At 38.9% G+C, this 16,908-nt stretch overlaps 1 protein-coding gene across 11 annotated transcripts in view; it reads left to right on the forward strand.

The window, feature by feature from the left end:
- Positions 1–16,908, forward strand: part of PHLDB2 (pleckstrin homology like domain family B member 2) — a 217,085-nt gene that overhangs the window by 85,652 nt on the left and 114,525 nt on the right. For all 11 annotated transcript variants that reach the window (XM_038582793.1, XM_038582794.1, XM_038582782.1 and 8 more), the window contains exon 2: positions 16,648–16,759. In XM_038582793.1, the coding sequence (XP_038438721.1) occupies positions 16,696–16,759 (64 nt within the window). In that variant the 5' untranslated portion in view covers positions 16,648–16,695. The remainder of the gene's footprint in view (positions 1–16,647; positions 16,760–16,908) is intronic.

Raw genomic sequence — 16,908 nt, forward strand, 5'->3', positions numbered from 1 at the left:
GATTGCAGCTGGCAGCTGTCTTGCAGTCATGAGGGAAACTATCGTTAGGATGAAGCTTGTGTTTGGCAGAGCTCAGCAATGAAGCATTCCTGACTCTTCCAACTGAAGCCCAGTGAGTCCTTGACATCCAGTTTCATGAGTCAATGACTTTCCATACTATTTAAACCAATTTGAAGGACATATGATTGAGAGTGTCCTAATAGATATAAGCTCTACTGTATATTTTAGAGGTACAATGTGGGGTGGAGGGGGGGGAAGCCATAAATCAATTTAGCTTTTTTAGTCATAAATGCATGAATAATTCTGCCTGGGTGTTCTTGAAACCATGGGGGATTTGTTCCTTTCAGTTCTACTTCTCAACACTTTACCATTCTGTACCATCTCTTGATAGCCTCATCTTACTTAACATTTACTGTATAAATTCAAAGAATGACTCTCCTTGGTGTACTTCTGAGGTTTTTTCCCCCTTTAGCTTTAATATTATCAACAACACAAAGGTGAAAAAACAGAGATAGTAAAAAGGAAAAGACTTGCTTAAGCCCATAAACTTCCATAATCTGGGTAATCGTCACAAATACAAATCAGTGTAGAACAATTCAACAAACAACAAATGGTATAGAACAATTCAATATAGATTTTCTCTCAAGAGCTGGATCTAACTTTGTGTGAATATACTACTGCTTTGGTGATGTATGAGGATTCTTACCCCACCAAAGGAAAGATCTGTAGGGAGACATTAAGTTATTAGTTTCAAAAGATCCTCTTGTTTTTGAACTCTTAATAAAGCCAAGTGGACTGGGAAATGCTTGGAGTCAGATAAATAGACATCTTCCTTTGGAAGGACACACTAAACCACACTTCCTTTTAAATAAACCCTTATAAGCACTACATTATTATAACAGCTTTTTCACTTGAATGTTCTCAATTTTTGCCTCACTCTAATCATTAGCCTGTAAGAGAGCTGAAAAAACGAAAGGGCGATTGAAGTACAATCAATTCATTTCTCTGGTCGTTTTGAGAAGCTTAATTTACGAAAGAATTCTCTGGAATAAAATCTGGATTCTCTTTAAATCAATCTGCATCTCTTTTTAGTATGTTCATTATAATTAATATAATATAAAACTAAATATTGAATTGTCTTGTCGAATAGTCTTTTATTTTTTTAAGATTTATTTATTTATTTGAGAGAGAGAGAGAATGTGTGCAAGTAGGGACGGGCAGAGGGGGAGAAACCTGAAGCAGACTCCCCAGTGAGTGAGGAGCCTGACTTGGGGCTCGATCTCAGGATCCTGAGATCATGACCTGAGCCAAAATCAAGGGTCAGCCATTTAACCAACTGAGCCACCCAGGAGCACCTTGGAATAGTCTTTTAAGTAACCCTCAAAAATATACCGGTCAGGTAAAACTGTTTCAATATGGTATTTTCTGGAATTATCCAGTTATTCAAAGGGATAAACTTAGCCCATTGGGGACAAATCTACACACATGCTCTTTACTCATGTCTAGAAAGCATAGTCGTCTGAAGTCTATGGGTCCTATTAAGCACTTGCTCCATTTTTCCTTTCTTTGCCTAAATACTGGGGAATCTTGGCAACTTAAACAAAAATTGGACCCTATGTTTTCTCTCAAATACGTAGAGTCAGGGCCCAAGAAAACATAAGATTAGAACAAGGGGGGGGGGGGAATCCTTGAAGTCTAACAGTGATGCCATCATTTGGGCCCGTTAGCCAAGGAAGGAAGTCTGCGATCCTACATTTCTTTGGCAATTTTGCCCAGGGAGGTGTGGTCATGTGGTGAGGGGGTCAGGGTAGGGGTAGAGGGGAAAGTTTGATGAACCAGAACCCTCTGGAAGAGACAGCCTATCTCTAGGAGCCAATCAGAGCTATGTATCTATAATATCTCAGTGTAGGACTGATTCCAGCCAGGACCTGCTGGGTTGTTTGAGTCACTCTTCATCAGTAGCTCCTTCACTTGTAACAAGCACAAGTCCATTCACGGAGAATGACAAGTTGTTCATTATGGCACTTTGGGGACCTATTTAAACCTAGGATGTTTGGAATAAGTAATGCTAACACAAACGAGGAAGCACGCACAACCCTGGGAAAATAAATATCTATCCTATTTATGTAAGCTAATGTTCGATGAATATAAAGCAACTCAATCATCTCTACCTTATTAATATGGATGGGAATTAAAACCTAATCTAAAGATTTCCAAGGAATAAAGGTAGTAAATTTCAGGTAGTATAGATACTTAATTTAATTAATTTAATTTATTAGATGCTTTGACCTGTATGATGCACTCCTTTGTTTTCTTTGTTCTGAAAGCAGATAGTGAGAACCTCTGTATAATGACACTAAATTAAGCTTTACATGATAGAGCAAACGTAATGAAGTTACGGGCTATTATCTTCCATATGCTTAAAAGCAATAATACATAACACACACCAGGTACTTAGTAGTTGTTGAATGCTGAATGAATCATCTATAACAAAACAAAACAAAACAGGAAGTCGCTTCTCCTGTTATATTTTAATTATATTTTGCAGAATTTTTATTTAAAGTTGACATTAAAATTCGGGATCCCTGGGTGGCGCAGCGGTTTGGCGCCTGCCTTTGGCCCTGGGCGTGATCCTGGAGACCCGGGATCGAATCCCATATCAGGCTCCCGATGCATGGAGCCTGCTTCTCCCTCTGCCTGTGTCTCTGCCTCTCTCTCTCTCTCTCTCTGACTATCATAAGTAAATAAATAAAAATTAAAAAAAAAGAAAAAAAAAAAAAAACCTTAAAGTTGACATTAAAATTCATCCAATATGTATCTGTTGGATGGTAAGATGAAGACATTTGACAATTAAAATTTGGCTAAGAAGACATTAAATTGATTATCTATGTACAAATAAGGAGCAACATATTTTGTGATTTCATAATACATCACAAGCTTTTTTCATGATTATATGATTCTATTAAATGAGAATAAACCACTCTCTTTGGAGGGAATTTAAAGTTGACTCACCGATTCGAGTAAAACATGAATGAGACATTGTGTAAGAAAGCACTTGGTGAAAAAAAAAAAAAAAAGAAAGAAAGCACTTGGTGAAGTGCTGTGAAGCTTTTGTAAAGCACAGAGTTATCAGAACGGAAGGTGAAGTCAGGCTAGAGGTTCAGTCCCAGGTCGGCTACTTACTGCCTGTGCACTCTTGGGAAAGTGATTTTAACCTCGAAAGCTTTAGTTTTCTCATATGTAAAATGGAAAAGAATAAAACTGTCTAGCTCACACATTTTTAGTGACTATGAAGTAAGCTAATGCACAAAAGGGCCTCATGGCCCTTTATAGCAAGAACCCAGTGAATGCTGGCCATCACCGTCCTCTGTTTCTTCTTCATCATCATCACCAGAGGTTGGAATTTCTTCCTTACTGCTCATCCTACAAAATGTCAAGGCGGCCAAGAAATAATAATGATAATAAGAGAAAAGAAAAACAGAAATAAGCAGAGGTGCTGCTAAATCACATTCTATAATTTCTCACCTACAACAATCTGCGAACTGGTCTCTTCGGGCTTGCCTTCCTCGAGTTGATCCTCCAAGCTTCAAAGTGGCCTATTTAGAACAGAAAACCTGACCATATCCCTCCTCTGATCTCTAACGCAGTGGTTTGGGACCTACTAGGCAGTCTAGGGCCTTTACTATGGTGTGTGAGGAGGGTGTCTTAAAACTGAGCCCGTTCTCGCCCCTACAGCTTCAGTTGTGATCAGATAGACCAGACCTGGCTACCTCCCGGCCAAATCCTACTCCATTAGGACTCAGTTAAGAAAACACAAAAAACTGAGCAACTCAGCTGAGACTATGTTACCGCCTTGGAAGCTCTGGGCTCACCCAGTTATCAAACTGTCTTATAAGAACACTACACCGGGAGCTCCTTCTGGGTAGAGCGCCAGGGCTTGCCGCAATACTTGGCATATTCCAGGGGCTCAAGAACTATTTCCAAAGGAAAGGCTGAATGAATAAATGCATGAATATGCATCAGATAACCAGATGCAAAGTATACAGATTTGTAGACTTGCTGGAGCCAAGGGTCCTTGGTGAAAACAATGGAAAGGTAGACATGGAAGTCTGGTAGGAGGTACAAGTGTCATTTTCGTAACTAATGAAGCTGTTAAAGGAGGGCATGGCTCAGGGACATGACAGCAGCAGACTTCTAAAACTGCACTCAGTTGTTAGATAGACTTACCCACCAGCGCCCCCCCCCCTCGCCCCCCCCAGATCTCACAATGTAGAGTGTGGAGAGGGAGACCAGAATGTGTAATTCTTAAGGTCAACTGGCTTCCAACTACTATGTAGAGTCAGTTTATTTCCCAAATGCACCAGTAGGAGAGTTGCCCCTTTTCTTCTGGGTCAGTGAGTCAAGTGGGAGAGAGAGAGGCCCAGAGGGGGACAGCAGCTGATGTCACTTGGACTGGTAAACACGCGGCCATGGGACGTTGCTCTGCTCCCTTCCCGGACAGCCTCAAGGGCACTGATTGATTTATATACTGGCAATATTTCCCAGAAGTGACAGGAAGAGTGGATTGCAAAGATATCTCCAAATTACCTATGGGTCAGTGGATTATCTCTAGACTTTCCTCTCTTATTCCTCCTTTTCAGTTGACCTATGAACACAGACGGAATGACGTACTTGATAAACTTCTTATCGAGATTTTAAAATTGTTTTGCCTTCTGAAAGATCATACTTCCTTTTTTTACTCAATCAATTCAATGAAACCTAGCAAATATTCACCGACACCCCACCAGGTGGCAAGCACAGTAAAATATAGATGAACACACCATAGTGATCATCTACTGGGTCTTTTCTCTTAGGTAGAGGAAAGGGAACTCAGTCAGTTATGAGAGCAAAATAAACAGAGACAAATATTTACTATCTTTTTTTTTTTAGTTTTCAAATGGTTTTCTGAGTAGTTAAATGACTGCTCACCCAGGATTTAAGACATTTCTCTTCTCCTTTCATCAGCATTAATTAAAGACAGGATACTAATGATAAAGGTCATGGAAATCGCTTGAGAGTCATTTATCTTCCCTCATTCTGTCCACATTGCGCCATCTCACAAAGGCCTGCCATCGGCAGAGAGAGGAACAGGGTGAAAGTGTGCACATAGGTTGTTCAAATCTAGCATTACAGCCAAAAAACAACTCAATAATGGATGGACGGTTCCACTTCCCCAAAGGAAGGCATCGTACTTACTCCTTTCTTATCCTGGATTCCTGCATTTTTCATTATTCTTTTGTTGGAAGGAAAAAAGTCTTGAGATCTTACCTTTCTAAGAATCCTATTTGGTTTTTATTTAACTGGATTCTGGAAGGCAGCTCACGTTATTTCACTGGATCTTAAACTCATAACTCTGTTTTCCATTGTTTTTGCCTCATTTTGTCTTACATCTTCTCATCACCAAACCAACAGAACTATTCAAAACAACAAGGTATGATTCCAATTCCTAACAGATTAGGGTTCAGATCTATTCCCAACTCCCAACTTCAACTTTTTAAGACCACAATGGAGCCAAGCTATCATGGAAAAATTGGTAATTTTGTTCCTCCCCCATCATGCTAAAGGATACACAGAGAGCTGCTAAAATGTGGAGGCACATAAAGCCTCCACGGCCTCAGCGTGGTTCCTGGTTGCTGGAAAAGCAGTTTGTCTTCTTCCTCTCATTCCTATCCATCTACTAGACCAATAGCAGGTGCAGGAAGTAACGATTTTCACTCTGGAATAGGTTGGCAGCATCTTCTGCCTGAGGACAAGTAGAGAAACTGAGGCTGGCATTTCTGTTCAGGGAAGAAAGAAACTGACATTAAAGCAATCTGAAGTCTTTACTTGAAATGCTATTTTTTTTCTATTAACTTATGAGAAAGCATATTAATTCATGACAGTGATTTAAAATATATATGTAAGGACGCCTGAGTGACTCAGTGGTTGAGCTCAGGGCATGATCTCGGGGTCCTGGGATCGAGTCCCACACCAAGCTCCCCGCAGGGAGTCTGCTTCTCCCTATGCCTGTGTCTCTGCCTCTCTCTGTGTCTCTCATGAATAAATAAATAAAATATTTCAAAAATAAAAAAATAAAAATTAAATAAAAAATATATGTATAGGGGCACCTGTGTGGCACAGTCGGTTAAGCATCTGCCTTCCACTTAGATCATGATCCAGGGGCTCTGGGATTGAACCCCACATCAGGCTCCCTGCTCGCCTGGGAGTCTGCTTCTCCCTCTGCCTCTGCCCCTCCCCCTGCTTGTGCTCTTTCTCTCTCTCAAACAAATAAATAAAATATTTAAAAATATAAACACCCGAGAAGTGTGTGTATGCAAATGTACCTCCATATACAAGAAATGTATACACATTTATTGGGTATGTACAAATTGCTTATTTCTAAATATCATGAATAAAGAAGAGAGCAAAGAGAGTCAACACATCCCAGCCCTAGCACTGTCAGCATGAATGGCTGTGAGATCTTAGGCAATTAACATACTCCCATGACTTTTCTCTTGCTTTGTAAAGAAAAAAGGGAAAGAAAAGAAAGGCATCATGACACGGTTTTTTGTTATCCCTGTCTCTGTTCCGAATCTACTGGGGAAGAATATGTAAAAGAAACTGATATGAGTAGAATTACAAATATTGTGGGGATTTCTGCAGGCGACTTTGCATATGTGTTTTTAAAATGTCAAATGTATTATTTAATACCTATTCAAGGCAATGCATATTAAATATTGAACAGATTTTAAAAGAGGCTTTTCATGAATTAAAAAAAATCATTAGTGGGCTTTGGAGATAATATTCACTTAATAAAATACATAATGTTTCTTTTGCCGAAAGCATTTTGAAGCCATGCAGGGAAATGAGATCTTCCCAGGAGCAGTGATAAACAAATTTCTAGGGTCAATAAGATAGAAGGGGCCCATTTGCAAAAATTTTCTCAGAGTCATCAATTTAAAGCCATCTGGAGAAGCAATCAGTAATCCTGTAATAGAATCCTGGCCCTACAACATACCACTATAATAGTCTGTGTGGAATCCATTTTTATAGTATGTTTACCCTGTATTTAATATGCCCCAATACCCAATATTGTTCAAGGCTAAATTCAAATAAGTGTTATTTCATATGAGACTATGTAGGCAGGATATTTTTATTTGTCCATGTATCTAGACAGATATTTGGATGATACAGATGCTCTGAGTATAGATATAGATACAGATATAGCTATAGAGATATCTCTACAGGAATGTTATAAATGTAAATAAGTTCAAGATGGACATAGACACCTTCATGAAGACTAGTTTCACCAGGAAGGGGTTGCCCTACCTACCAACTCTCACAGTAGGTTGGAAGGCCCAGAGTTAATTATTACAGAATCACTTAGATGGCATGAGTTTTTCTTTAGGGTAAACAGGCTGTGTCAGAAAGAGTCATTCCCTCCAATCCTGGGACAGGCAGAAATAGAAAAGATCTGTGGTGCTTTCCTCTGACCCTGCTGCCTGAGCAGCAAGCTCTCTCCAGATCGATCACATCTCCCGACCGGCCTTACCATTACCAGAATCTAGAAGGCCTGTCCAGCTACGCTCCAACCACGATTTAGCCCTGTATAACCAAATACACATTAATCTACATCAAGCCATCATCTCTGCTCTGTAATCATCTTTTCAGACTCTACTGTTTCTATCAACGGTGCTGTTTGCTTATAATGGCATTGAATTTGTAGACTTAAAATGCCTTGTTATGTTTTTATTAAAGAAAAAAAAGCGAAGAACACCAAAAGGTAAAATCATACCAAATTTTCAAAGTATTTAAGACCACTTCACCCCCCACACCTTTCCATGCACACACACACATACACACACATATATGTGACACATTCATGTGTGTGTGTTTATATATGTGTGTATATGTATATATGTTTATAACATGCTGTTTTCACTTAAAACTTATTCAGGTCAGTTTATTTAGGCTTACTTCATTCTCATATTATTCCATTGTGTAGACATACCATGCTTAAGGATACCTTACGATGGTTATTTTGTTTTTTTTTTAACATTATGCTATCACGAACAAGGGCTACAGAAAATATCTTTGAATATATAGCTTTAAGTACTTTTGCTATCATGTCTTTATAAGGCAGATTTTCAGAAGTAAGATTGCTATAGCATACATAGGGTATCCTGTGTGAACAACTTTTAATAAATTCTGCGAGATTATTGGGATCAAGTTTGGACTCCTCTTCTCCCTTATACTAATCTTCTCCTTTATAGGCTCCAATTAAAAAAATCTATAGAAACATCACCTGTAATATCATCCTGCCATTTAATCCTGCCCTGACAATTTCTTGGCTATATACTGTTTAGATCCTAACATGCTTGGACACTGACTTTAGTTTCCTAACTGGCTTTTGTTTACCTGGCCTCTCATTCCACATTTAACAGTCATATTAACCTTCTCAAAAATTGCTATGCACAGATCACATCTCTATAATCTTCCATGAGTCCCCATGACCTAAAAAAAAAAAAAAAAGAATTTTAACCATGCGTTCAAGATCCTTCACGATCAAGCTTCAGTCTTTCTCATTTTACCCTTATCTGTCCTATTTAAAAATTAGAACTGTAGCATCTAGAATTGTGGTTTGAATTTTAATGTATCTGATAGCAAAACATATGTTCTTACTATCACAATATAATTCAATTCAACAAATATATATTTGACATACACTCCATGCAAAACACTTCGCTACATGCTAGAGAGGATCAAAATTTTAGAAATAATGGCACACGATTGACAATCATGGTGCTTGCCTCCTTGGCAGCAACAGTGCTTTGTGCTATGCGACCTTGCTTCTGACAATAGCGGTCAAAACAAACGTGGGCACCTAGTCTGGCTGTCAGTTGCTACCTAGTAAGCCACGTCAAAACTCAATTACTTAAAACAATGACAACATTTACGTGGCTCACACATCTGTAATTCAGGTAAAGCTCAAAGGAGATGCCTCAGCATAAGCTATGGTGGCTTGAAGGTTAGGACTGGGAATCATATGAAACCACTGAAGTTATGGGGCCATAGAAACCAGGAGGAAGAACCCCAATTCTGTTCACTTTTATGCATATCCCCAACAGGGCACCGGTACCAGATGTATAACAGATGCTCAGATATGTCGTAGGAAGAAATATGGGAATGACTAGAAAAAGGGAACACAAAAAGAGGCGTAAGTTAGCGGGGAGAAAGATGAAATTATATTAGAATTATATAGAGTTTGAAGTTCCAGTGATAGTTCCCTACTGGGATTTCTAGCAAGTTAGTCAAGTGGGTCTGTGGCCCAGAAGAGAATTGAGGGGAAATGTTTAAGAAGCCATGAACAAGGTGAGGCTTTGACTGGATGAGACTGCCAAGAAGGAGTGAATAGAGGGAGACCGATGACTAATGCTCCAGCAAAATAATACGTGATTAATACTATAGGCTCAGACTCTGAACAACTGGATTTAATGCCTGTAACACTTGCTTCACTACTTACTAATTATGTGTTTTCTTGGGCTTAGCTATTTAAATCTCTCTGTACCCTGGTATCTTGTTATAACATTGTTATAATAATAAAATCTACTCCATAGGGCTATGGATTAAATAATATAATGCCTGCAAAGTACTTAGTTTTTAAAACTATTATTATTTTTTTTAACATCTAAAGTTTAGGAATGAGCAGAGAAAGAGCCAGAGAATAATGCTGAGCTTCAGTGAAGGCCTTAGGAAAGCTTATATAACAGTCCTGATAAATGTTCACAGGAATAAATTGTCTCCTTTCCAAAATGGTTCTAGGACGATCTCTCTTACGTTAGATGCAGTTACAGTTACATGCATTGAGTTTCCAAACATCAGAGTTGCTGATTTTGTTAATAAAAAAGGGAGGGTGACATGGTGAGTAGTATTTCCCATACCAACATTTCACAAAGTTTGTGTGTTTTGGGGTGGTATAGTGATGCATTGTGTGAAAAAAATATGTTCTATACTCAAATAAATTTGAGAAATGCTGGATTAAACAGAATTAAATAGATGTTTCCTTAAATGCATCTGTTAACATGAGCCATGGTTGGCTAAGAAAGGGCTATCAAGAGCACCATTTTCCAGATTCTTGTAAGTTTTTCTACAGATCATTCTGCTAACCCAACATGTAGAACACAATGTCTCAAAGTTAGCCAAGGAGGAATCTCTTGAGAAATTTCCTTAAAAAATCCATATTATTGGGGCACCTGAGTGGTGGGTGGTGAGCGTCCAACTCTTGGTTCTGGCTCAGGTTGTGATCTCAGGATGGTGAGATCAAGCCCCAAGTCAGGCTCAAGGCTCATGGCAGAGTCTGCTTAAGACTCTCTCTCTCTCTCTCTCTCTCTCTCCCTCGAACTATAAATGAGTTTAAGATGCGGATTCCTGCAGATAATTCATGAAAGCTAATGATTTGATATCAGAAAAAGTATAATTGTGGTAAAGTAGTTGTAGGTTCTCCATGTAAAGAAATTTGAATTATCATTTCATGGAATTAGTGGAAATCTAATAGATTTCCCAGAATCCCCAACAGAACTTTGACACAAAGTCAGACTCTAATTTAAAAAAAAAAAAAATTTTTTTTTAACTTGCCTAGAACTTGTATCTAACACAGTAGGGACAGTTGTATTTCTGTGTACCTGTTTAAAATTTAATCTAAGACCAGTCTTCTTACCTAAGATTTACTTGGAGACCAATCAGGGCCAATAATACACAACCTAAGAGATGTATTGTTAAATCTAACCTAAAAGAGATTGTCCTAGGGGCACCTGGGTGGCTCAGTGGTTGAGCGTCTGCCTTTGGCTCATGGCGTGATCCCAGGGTCCTGGGATCAAGGCCCACATCAGGCTCCCCTCCCGCTTCTCCCTCTGCCTGTGTCTCTGCCTCTCTCTGTGTGTCTCTCATGAATACATTTTTTTAAATCTTAAAAAAAAAAAGATTATCCTAGAACCATTTTGGAAAGGAGACAATTTTTTCCTGTGAGCATTTTATCAGGGAAGAATTCAACAAAGAGTGAATGGCTTACCATATTTCTACTTATACAGTCCTATTAAAACTTTTTTGGTAAAAATAAAAAGATAAAAGTATGGCATCACTTTCAAGCTTCTCTCTACACACTCAAGGAATTGTGCCTTTTGTATGTCTGACAAGATGGGTTTTGGCTGTGGTCATTCCTGGCCTTTCCCAAAACCTCTGGCACACAGAGGATGGGAGTGAGAGTAAATTAGTCTATGAAAGGCCACCTGTGCTACACTTTTCCAGACTGAAACAAACAAACAAACAAAAAACCCTAAAGAGATAAAACCATTAAATGCAACACACCATCCTAAACTAGCTCCAGTAAAGAATACCGTTGCGACAATTCATTAAACTTGAAAAGAGTTTGTGAATTCAATACCAGTGTCAATGATAATTTCCTGATTTTGATCCTGATACTGTGAGTTTCTGGAGAATGTTCTTGTTTGATGGGTTACATCAGCAAACCAGTAATGACAGGCACCATGTTCAAAACTTATTTCCGAATGGTTCTGGGAAAAATATCCTTTGTGTTCTTCTTGCAGCTTTTCTGAAGCTTGAGGTTATGCTAAAACTAACAAGACTAAAATGTAGTCTTAAAATTAAATGTAATATTAATAAATTAACATTTATTGTATAGTTTGTGTTTATTGTTGATTTTTTCAGGTTCTCTGAATAAACTATCATATCATCTGAAAATAGTGTTACTTCTTTTCCGATTCTTGTGCCTCCCACTGTTCTGTCTTTTTAAATTGTGCTGGCTAATATCTCTAGAACGATGTGCAAGAGTAGTAGTGGAGATAGCAAGATTTGTATACATAGTAAGCTTCTTGACTCTTTCCTAATCTTAGTGGAAATGTCTCTAGTATTTCTTCATTAAGTACATTAAGTTCATTAAGGCCCTGGTTTTAGGGCCGAGGTGTTGTGGTCAGGAAATATGCATCAATTCTTATTTTCTTGAATGTTTTTATCAGAAAGTTTTTTGTCAAAAGTTTTTTTTTTCCCTATAGGGCATAATCACATAATTATTCCTCTTACATCTACTAATTTTTTGTTTATATGACTAGATTTCCTAACACCGAATCATCCTTGCATCCCCGAAATAAATCTCACTTGGTCATGGTATATTTTCTTAATGTGATATTTGTTTTTGAATAATTAATCTGTGTTTTTGCATTGACATTGGATGATTGCTTGCAAAAGTATTCAAGTGTTAGAATCACGTTCCTCCATACTGCTTGGAGCAGAGCAGTCTCCACCAAGGGCACTTGGTGACAATGGAAAAGTTGTGGGCGACAGGGGTAATGGGGAGATGGAGAGATCTGACTTCAGAGTCACACACACCTTTTGAAGGCTGCTGGCCCCCTTTGTTGACTTTGTGACCTGGGAAAAGTTCTTTCTTCTCTCCTACCTTCTGTTTTCTCATATGTCAGTTGGGTGAACCCACCACAATAAATGAGGTGGGGGCTAAATGACATCTGCAAAATCTGCAACCCAAAGCCTGGCACAATGGAAGCTCACAACAGCATTGCAATGTTTTATTACAAATATTTTTCTTCTGTTGCTGCTCACGTTATAAAGGAAGTGGTGCTGGAATATATGTGAAGAGATGTCATGGTTTCCATAGACACTCGATGTCTCGGTGTAAATGGTCCCCAGGATTTTGCTACGATTACTGAGCACAGAGGAGATTGAGCAGCTCAGTGAGCTGGGTGTGTATTTTGTCTCTGCCTCTACAGCCACCCCATTCTATACCAGAGGTTCGTATGTGGATAGTTAGCACTTGCTGAGTGCCAAGTGGGGCCAGGAGGGAGGACCGTGAAAGGAATGGAAAAAGAAGATACAATTTCTTGAGACTCTAGTCCATGCCAGGGACTACTTCATGTATATCTGCAGTTAAATCGGTGAGGAAAGCTGAGAGGTAGCATCAAGATCTCAAAACCTGAGAGAAGCATCTCAAGAGGCAATAAATAGGTAGGGGCATTTTTTTCTCTGCCTAGGAGTCAAGATTGGCTTCTGTTCTTTTCTCTTCTCTTCTTTCTCACTCAGACCTCTCCGAATGGAGGAGAATGGAGAGATATAGTCTCTCTGGGCTGAGTTCCTGGCTCCTTTATCTCTTAGTGTCCTGCACATCAGGAAACCACCCTGGACAAGGTAGTAGCCCTGCTTCTAAGACTCCTAAGTGAGGAGGAGGTAAGGATAGTGCTAATTTATTGATGTGTTTACTCTACAACTCTTTATTACTGACATATTTATTTTACAACCCTTTATTTGGATGGCAGGGATGAAAATGCTATCTACTGCTCTCAGATTGGTCGAGGGCTCCTACAAAATGCTGTGGGAGTACGAGGGAAAAAGAGATTGGCCTAAAGACACTGGCATTTTTGCCAAACCTAGAAACTTGGAGCTAAGTAGAAGAGCAACATTTGTGGGAAACAGCATAGATCGGGTATTTAAGAAAGAGACACAGACACAGTCCATATATTTTGTTTCTGTCTCTTTCTTGCTGTCAACCTTGGACAAGTTCCTTATGTTTTCTGAACTTTAATTATATTGTCTGCAAAATAAGAAAACGTACCTAACATATAGGTGTTTGTGGCAAAGATTAAAGGAGCTAATGCAGGTCAAACACTTAGCACAATGCCTGGTTCATGAATCCCCAAGTAACAAGGCTATTATTATTATTATTATTATTATTATTATCTGGTCTTCAACAGTGTTCTTTAGGTCTTGTCTCTGTCCATAGTCCTTTCCTCAGACCTTGAGCTTCTTTGTTTAAAACAAATTACTGAAATGTAATTCCTACACCATAAATTAATCAGTTTAAATTATAGACTTTAATGGTTTTTAATATGTTTCAGAATGTTCCACCATCTAATTTTAGAACATTTACATTAACCCCCAAAAGAAAACCCATATCCATTAGCAGTCATTTCCTATCCCACCCCCCCTACCCTACCCCACCCCACCCCCGGCTCTCCCACAGCCAGTTCTAGGCAACCACCAATCTACTTTGTCTTTATAGACTTGCCTATTCGGAGCATTTTATATAGATAGAATCGTATAAGATGTGGTCTTTTGTGACTGGCTTTTTTCACTTAGCATAGTATTTCCGAGGTTTGTCTGTGTTGGAGCATCCTTTCCTTTTTACAGCCAAATAATATCCCATCATACAGATATACCACATTTCATTTATCCATTCACCTGTTGGAGGACATATGAGTTGTTTCTGTTTTTTGGCTCTTACGAATAATGATGACCTGAACATTTGTACGTAAGTTATATGTGAATATATGTTTTCATTTCCTTGGGATATAGGCCTACAAATAGAATGGCTGGAATTTATGGCAGCTCTGTGTTTAACCATTTGAGGAACTGCCACATTGTTTTCCAAAGTGGCATTTTACATTCCCACAAGCTCCTTGCTAGTATCCTGTCCAATATTTGTTTTTATCTCTTTTTCCTTAAAGCCACCCCAGTGGGTATGAAGTGGTATCATATTGTGTTATTGATGTGTTTTTTTCCTGATGATTAATTATGTTCAGCATCTTTTCACCTGCTTATTGGCTATTTGTATATCTTCTCTAGAGAAATTCAGATCCTGTGACCATTTTGAATTTTAAGAGTCCTTTCACGTTCCAGATCAGATGTATGATTTGCAAATATTTTCTATCATTCTGTGGGGTGTCTTTCCCTTTCTTATGGCATTATTTATAACACGAAGTTTTACAGGCTTATTTTTAATATAACTTATGGCAGACTATATTTCAGCATTTATCTCCTACAAAAATGCTCAAGCTGGTGGACCTTCCATGGGAGAGTTGGCTTTGTATTTCACTGACAACCATGAGGCCCTCAGCATGTAAAAATCCTTGACTCTTATTGCTTCCTGCCATAGTCATTGAGCCATGTGGGCATCGTCCTTTATGTGCTCTTCTGAAAGGAGGACCACTTCTTCTAGTCAAGGCCAACCCTCAAACTGGGTTTTTAACTCAGTCCTCACTCTCTCCCACAACTTTGCTCCATCACTTCATCTCCCTCTCTTCTAGATCTTTACCATTGCCCTCTCTATCTTCTCTCAGCATATAAACCAACTTAGCTTACTCCCTCCCATTTTAGAAAAAGCAAAACTTCTCATGATCTGACCCTCCAAATTTCCAACACTAGCCATAGTCTCTACCCTGCACTTTACTTGGATGCCCTACTGACATATTCCAAATCAACACATCTAAGATTGAATTCCCTTCCTCACTCTACCTCCTCCACTTACTTTATTTCCATTCTTAGATAATGGCACCATCATCTACCAAAATCACACCAGACTCTCCCTGTACCCACATTCCAGTACCAACAAATTTTAAGTTATCTTGTGCTGGTAAGATATCTGTATCTATCTCTAGGCCTATGCCTATTTCTATATCTATATGTATATTACAGTCTGAACCTTATTGTCTTAAACAAATACCCTATTTTGGTTTCTTAATATCTCTACCTAGAAATATCGTATAGACCCCTAAACGATCTTTCTGCCTCTAGTTCTGTCACCATTAAAACCCATCCTCCTTAACATACCAAGAACAATTAAAGCAAAACCTGTTACTCTTTCAGCATCTGAATGGTAGATAAGGGTTGTTAACCTTACAAGGTAATATGCGTTATTGGTTATGTGATTTTTTATAACTCTCTTGTTCTTCCGGAGCTTTCCATCTCTCATCTGTGAAATGGGAATGAAAATACCTAGTCTTAGAGTCACTGTGAAAATTGGATGAGAAATATTTGGCATTGTAGGGCACCTCTGAGTCTGCAGAGAACATTAGACTCATTTGAGAGCTAAAGTCTCAAATTACCATTTGAGCTCCTTGGGGAACTCCTTTTTTTTTTTTTTTTAAGATTTTTATTTATTTATTTGAGATAGAGAGCACAAGTTGGGTGGGGGAGGGGCCGGTCAGAGGGAAAGGGAGAACCAGGCTCCCCACTGAGCAGGAAGCCTGAAGTGGAGCTCAATCCCAGGACCCTGGGGTCATGATCTGAACCGAAGGCAGTCGCTTAACTGACTGAGCTCCACAGGCATCCCTCCTTGAGGAACTCTTAAGAACAAAGATACTGTGGGGTTTTTTTTTCTATAATATGAGATTTTGTAAAAATTAATAGAAATAATAAAGACAAAAAAAAAAAAAGAAATAATAAAGACAAAGTACCTAACAGAATGTCTCACAAAACATGGGACAAAACATAGAAAATAAGTGACAACAAAATCCAAGCTGAAACAACTATGCTGAAAATTGATTCTTCTAAGTATTGACCATACTCTTGTTAACATCTGTTTTTTTAAGTCTGTAACAATTCTGTAACCCAAAAGTGAGCTTTTGTTGGTGGTGGTTGGTGGTGATGGGGTTTAAATTTGTCATTCTAAAGGATAGTCAGCAGGGGGATTATAAATGATCCAGGATGTATGTTTTCCAAATTCAATAGCAGTTAGCATTCCCCAGATGTTAGCTCTGCTGACCTTTGGTTTTCAGAGGTCGCCTTGGCTTCCCAGTCATGGTACTTTTCTTTTCTCACTGAGTACAGGCTGGCATCCATCCCAGTTTCTCCTTTGAGATTCAGCAGAAGACCCTGATGGAGGAGGACAATACTCAGAGGGAGGAGCCCAAGCAAGAGGGAGCTGACGAGGTGCATGTCGGTAAGAACTCTCGGTGTGCATTTCATTGGTGGAGATTTTCAGTAAATATGTACCAGTGCCTACTGTCTGCCATACCTGCTGGGAATGATCTGGCATTTTCCAGCGTAAATGCAAGAAGTCCAGTAAGCACCAGAAAAATAGCCGGAGGC

Source organism: Canis lupus, chromosome 33, assembly GCF_011100685.1.
Source record: "Canis lupus familiaris isolate Mischka breed German Shepherd chromosome 33, alternate assembly UU_Cfam_GSD_1.0, whole genome shotgun sequence".
Taxonomy (NCBI): Eukaryota; Metazoa; Chordata; class Mammalia; order Carnivora; family Canidae; genus Canis; species Canis lupus.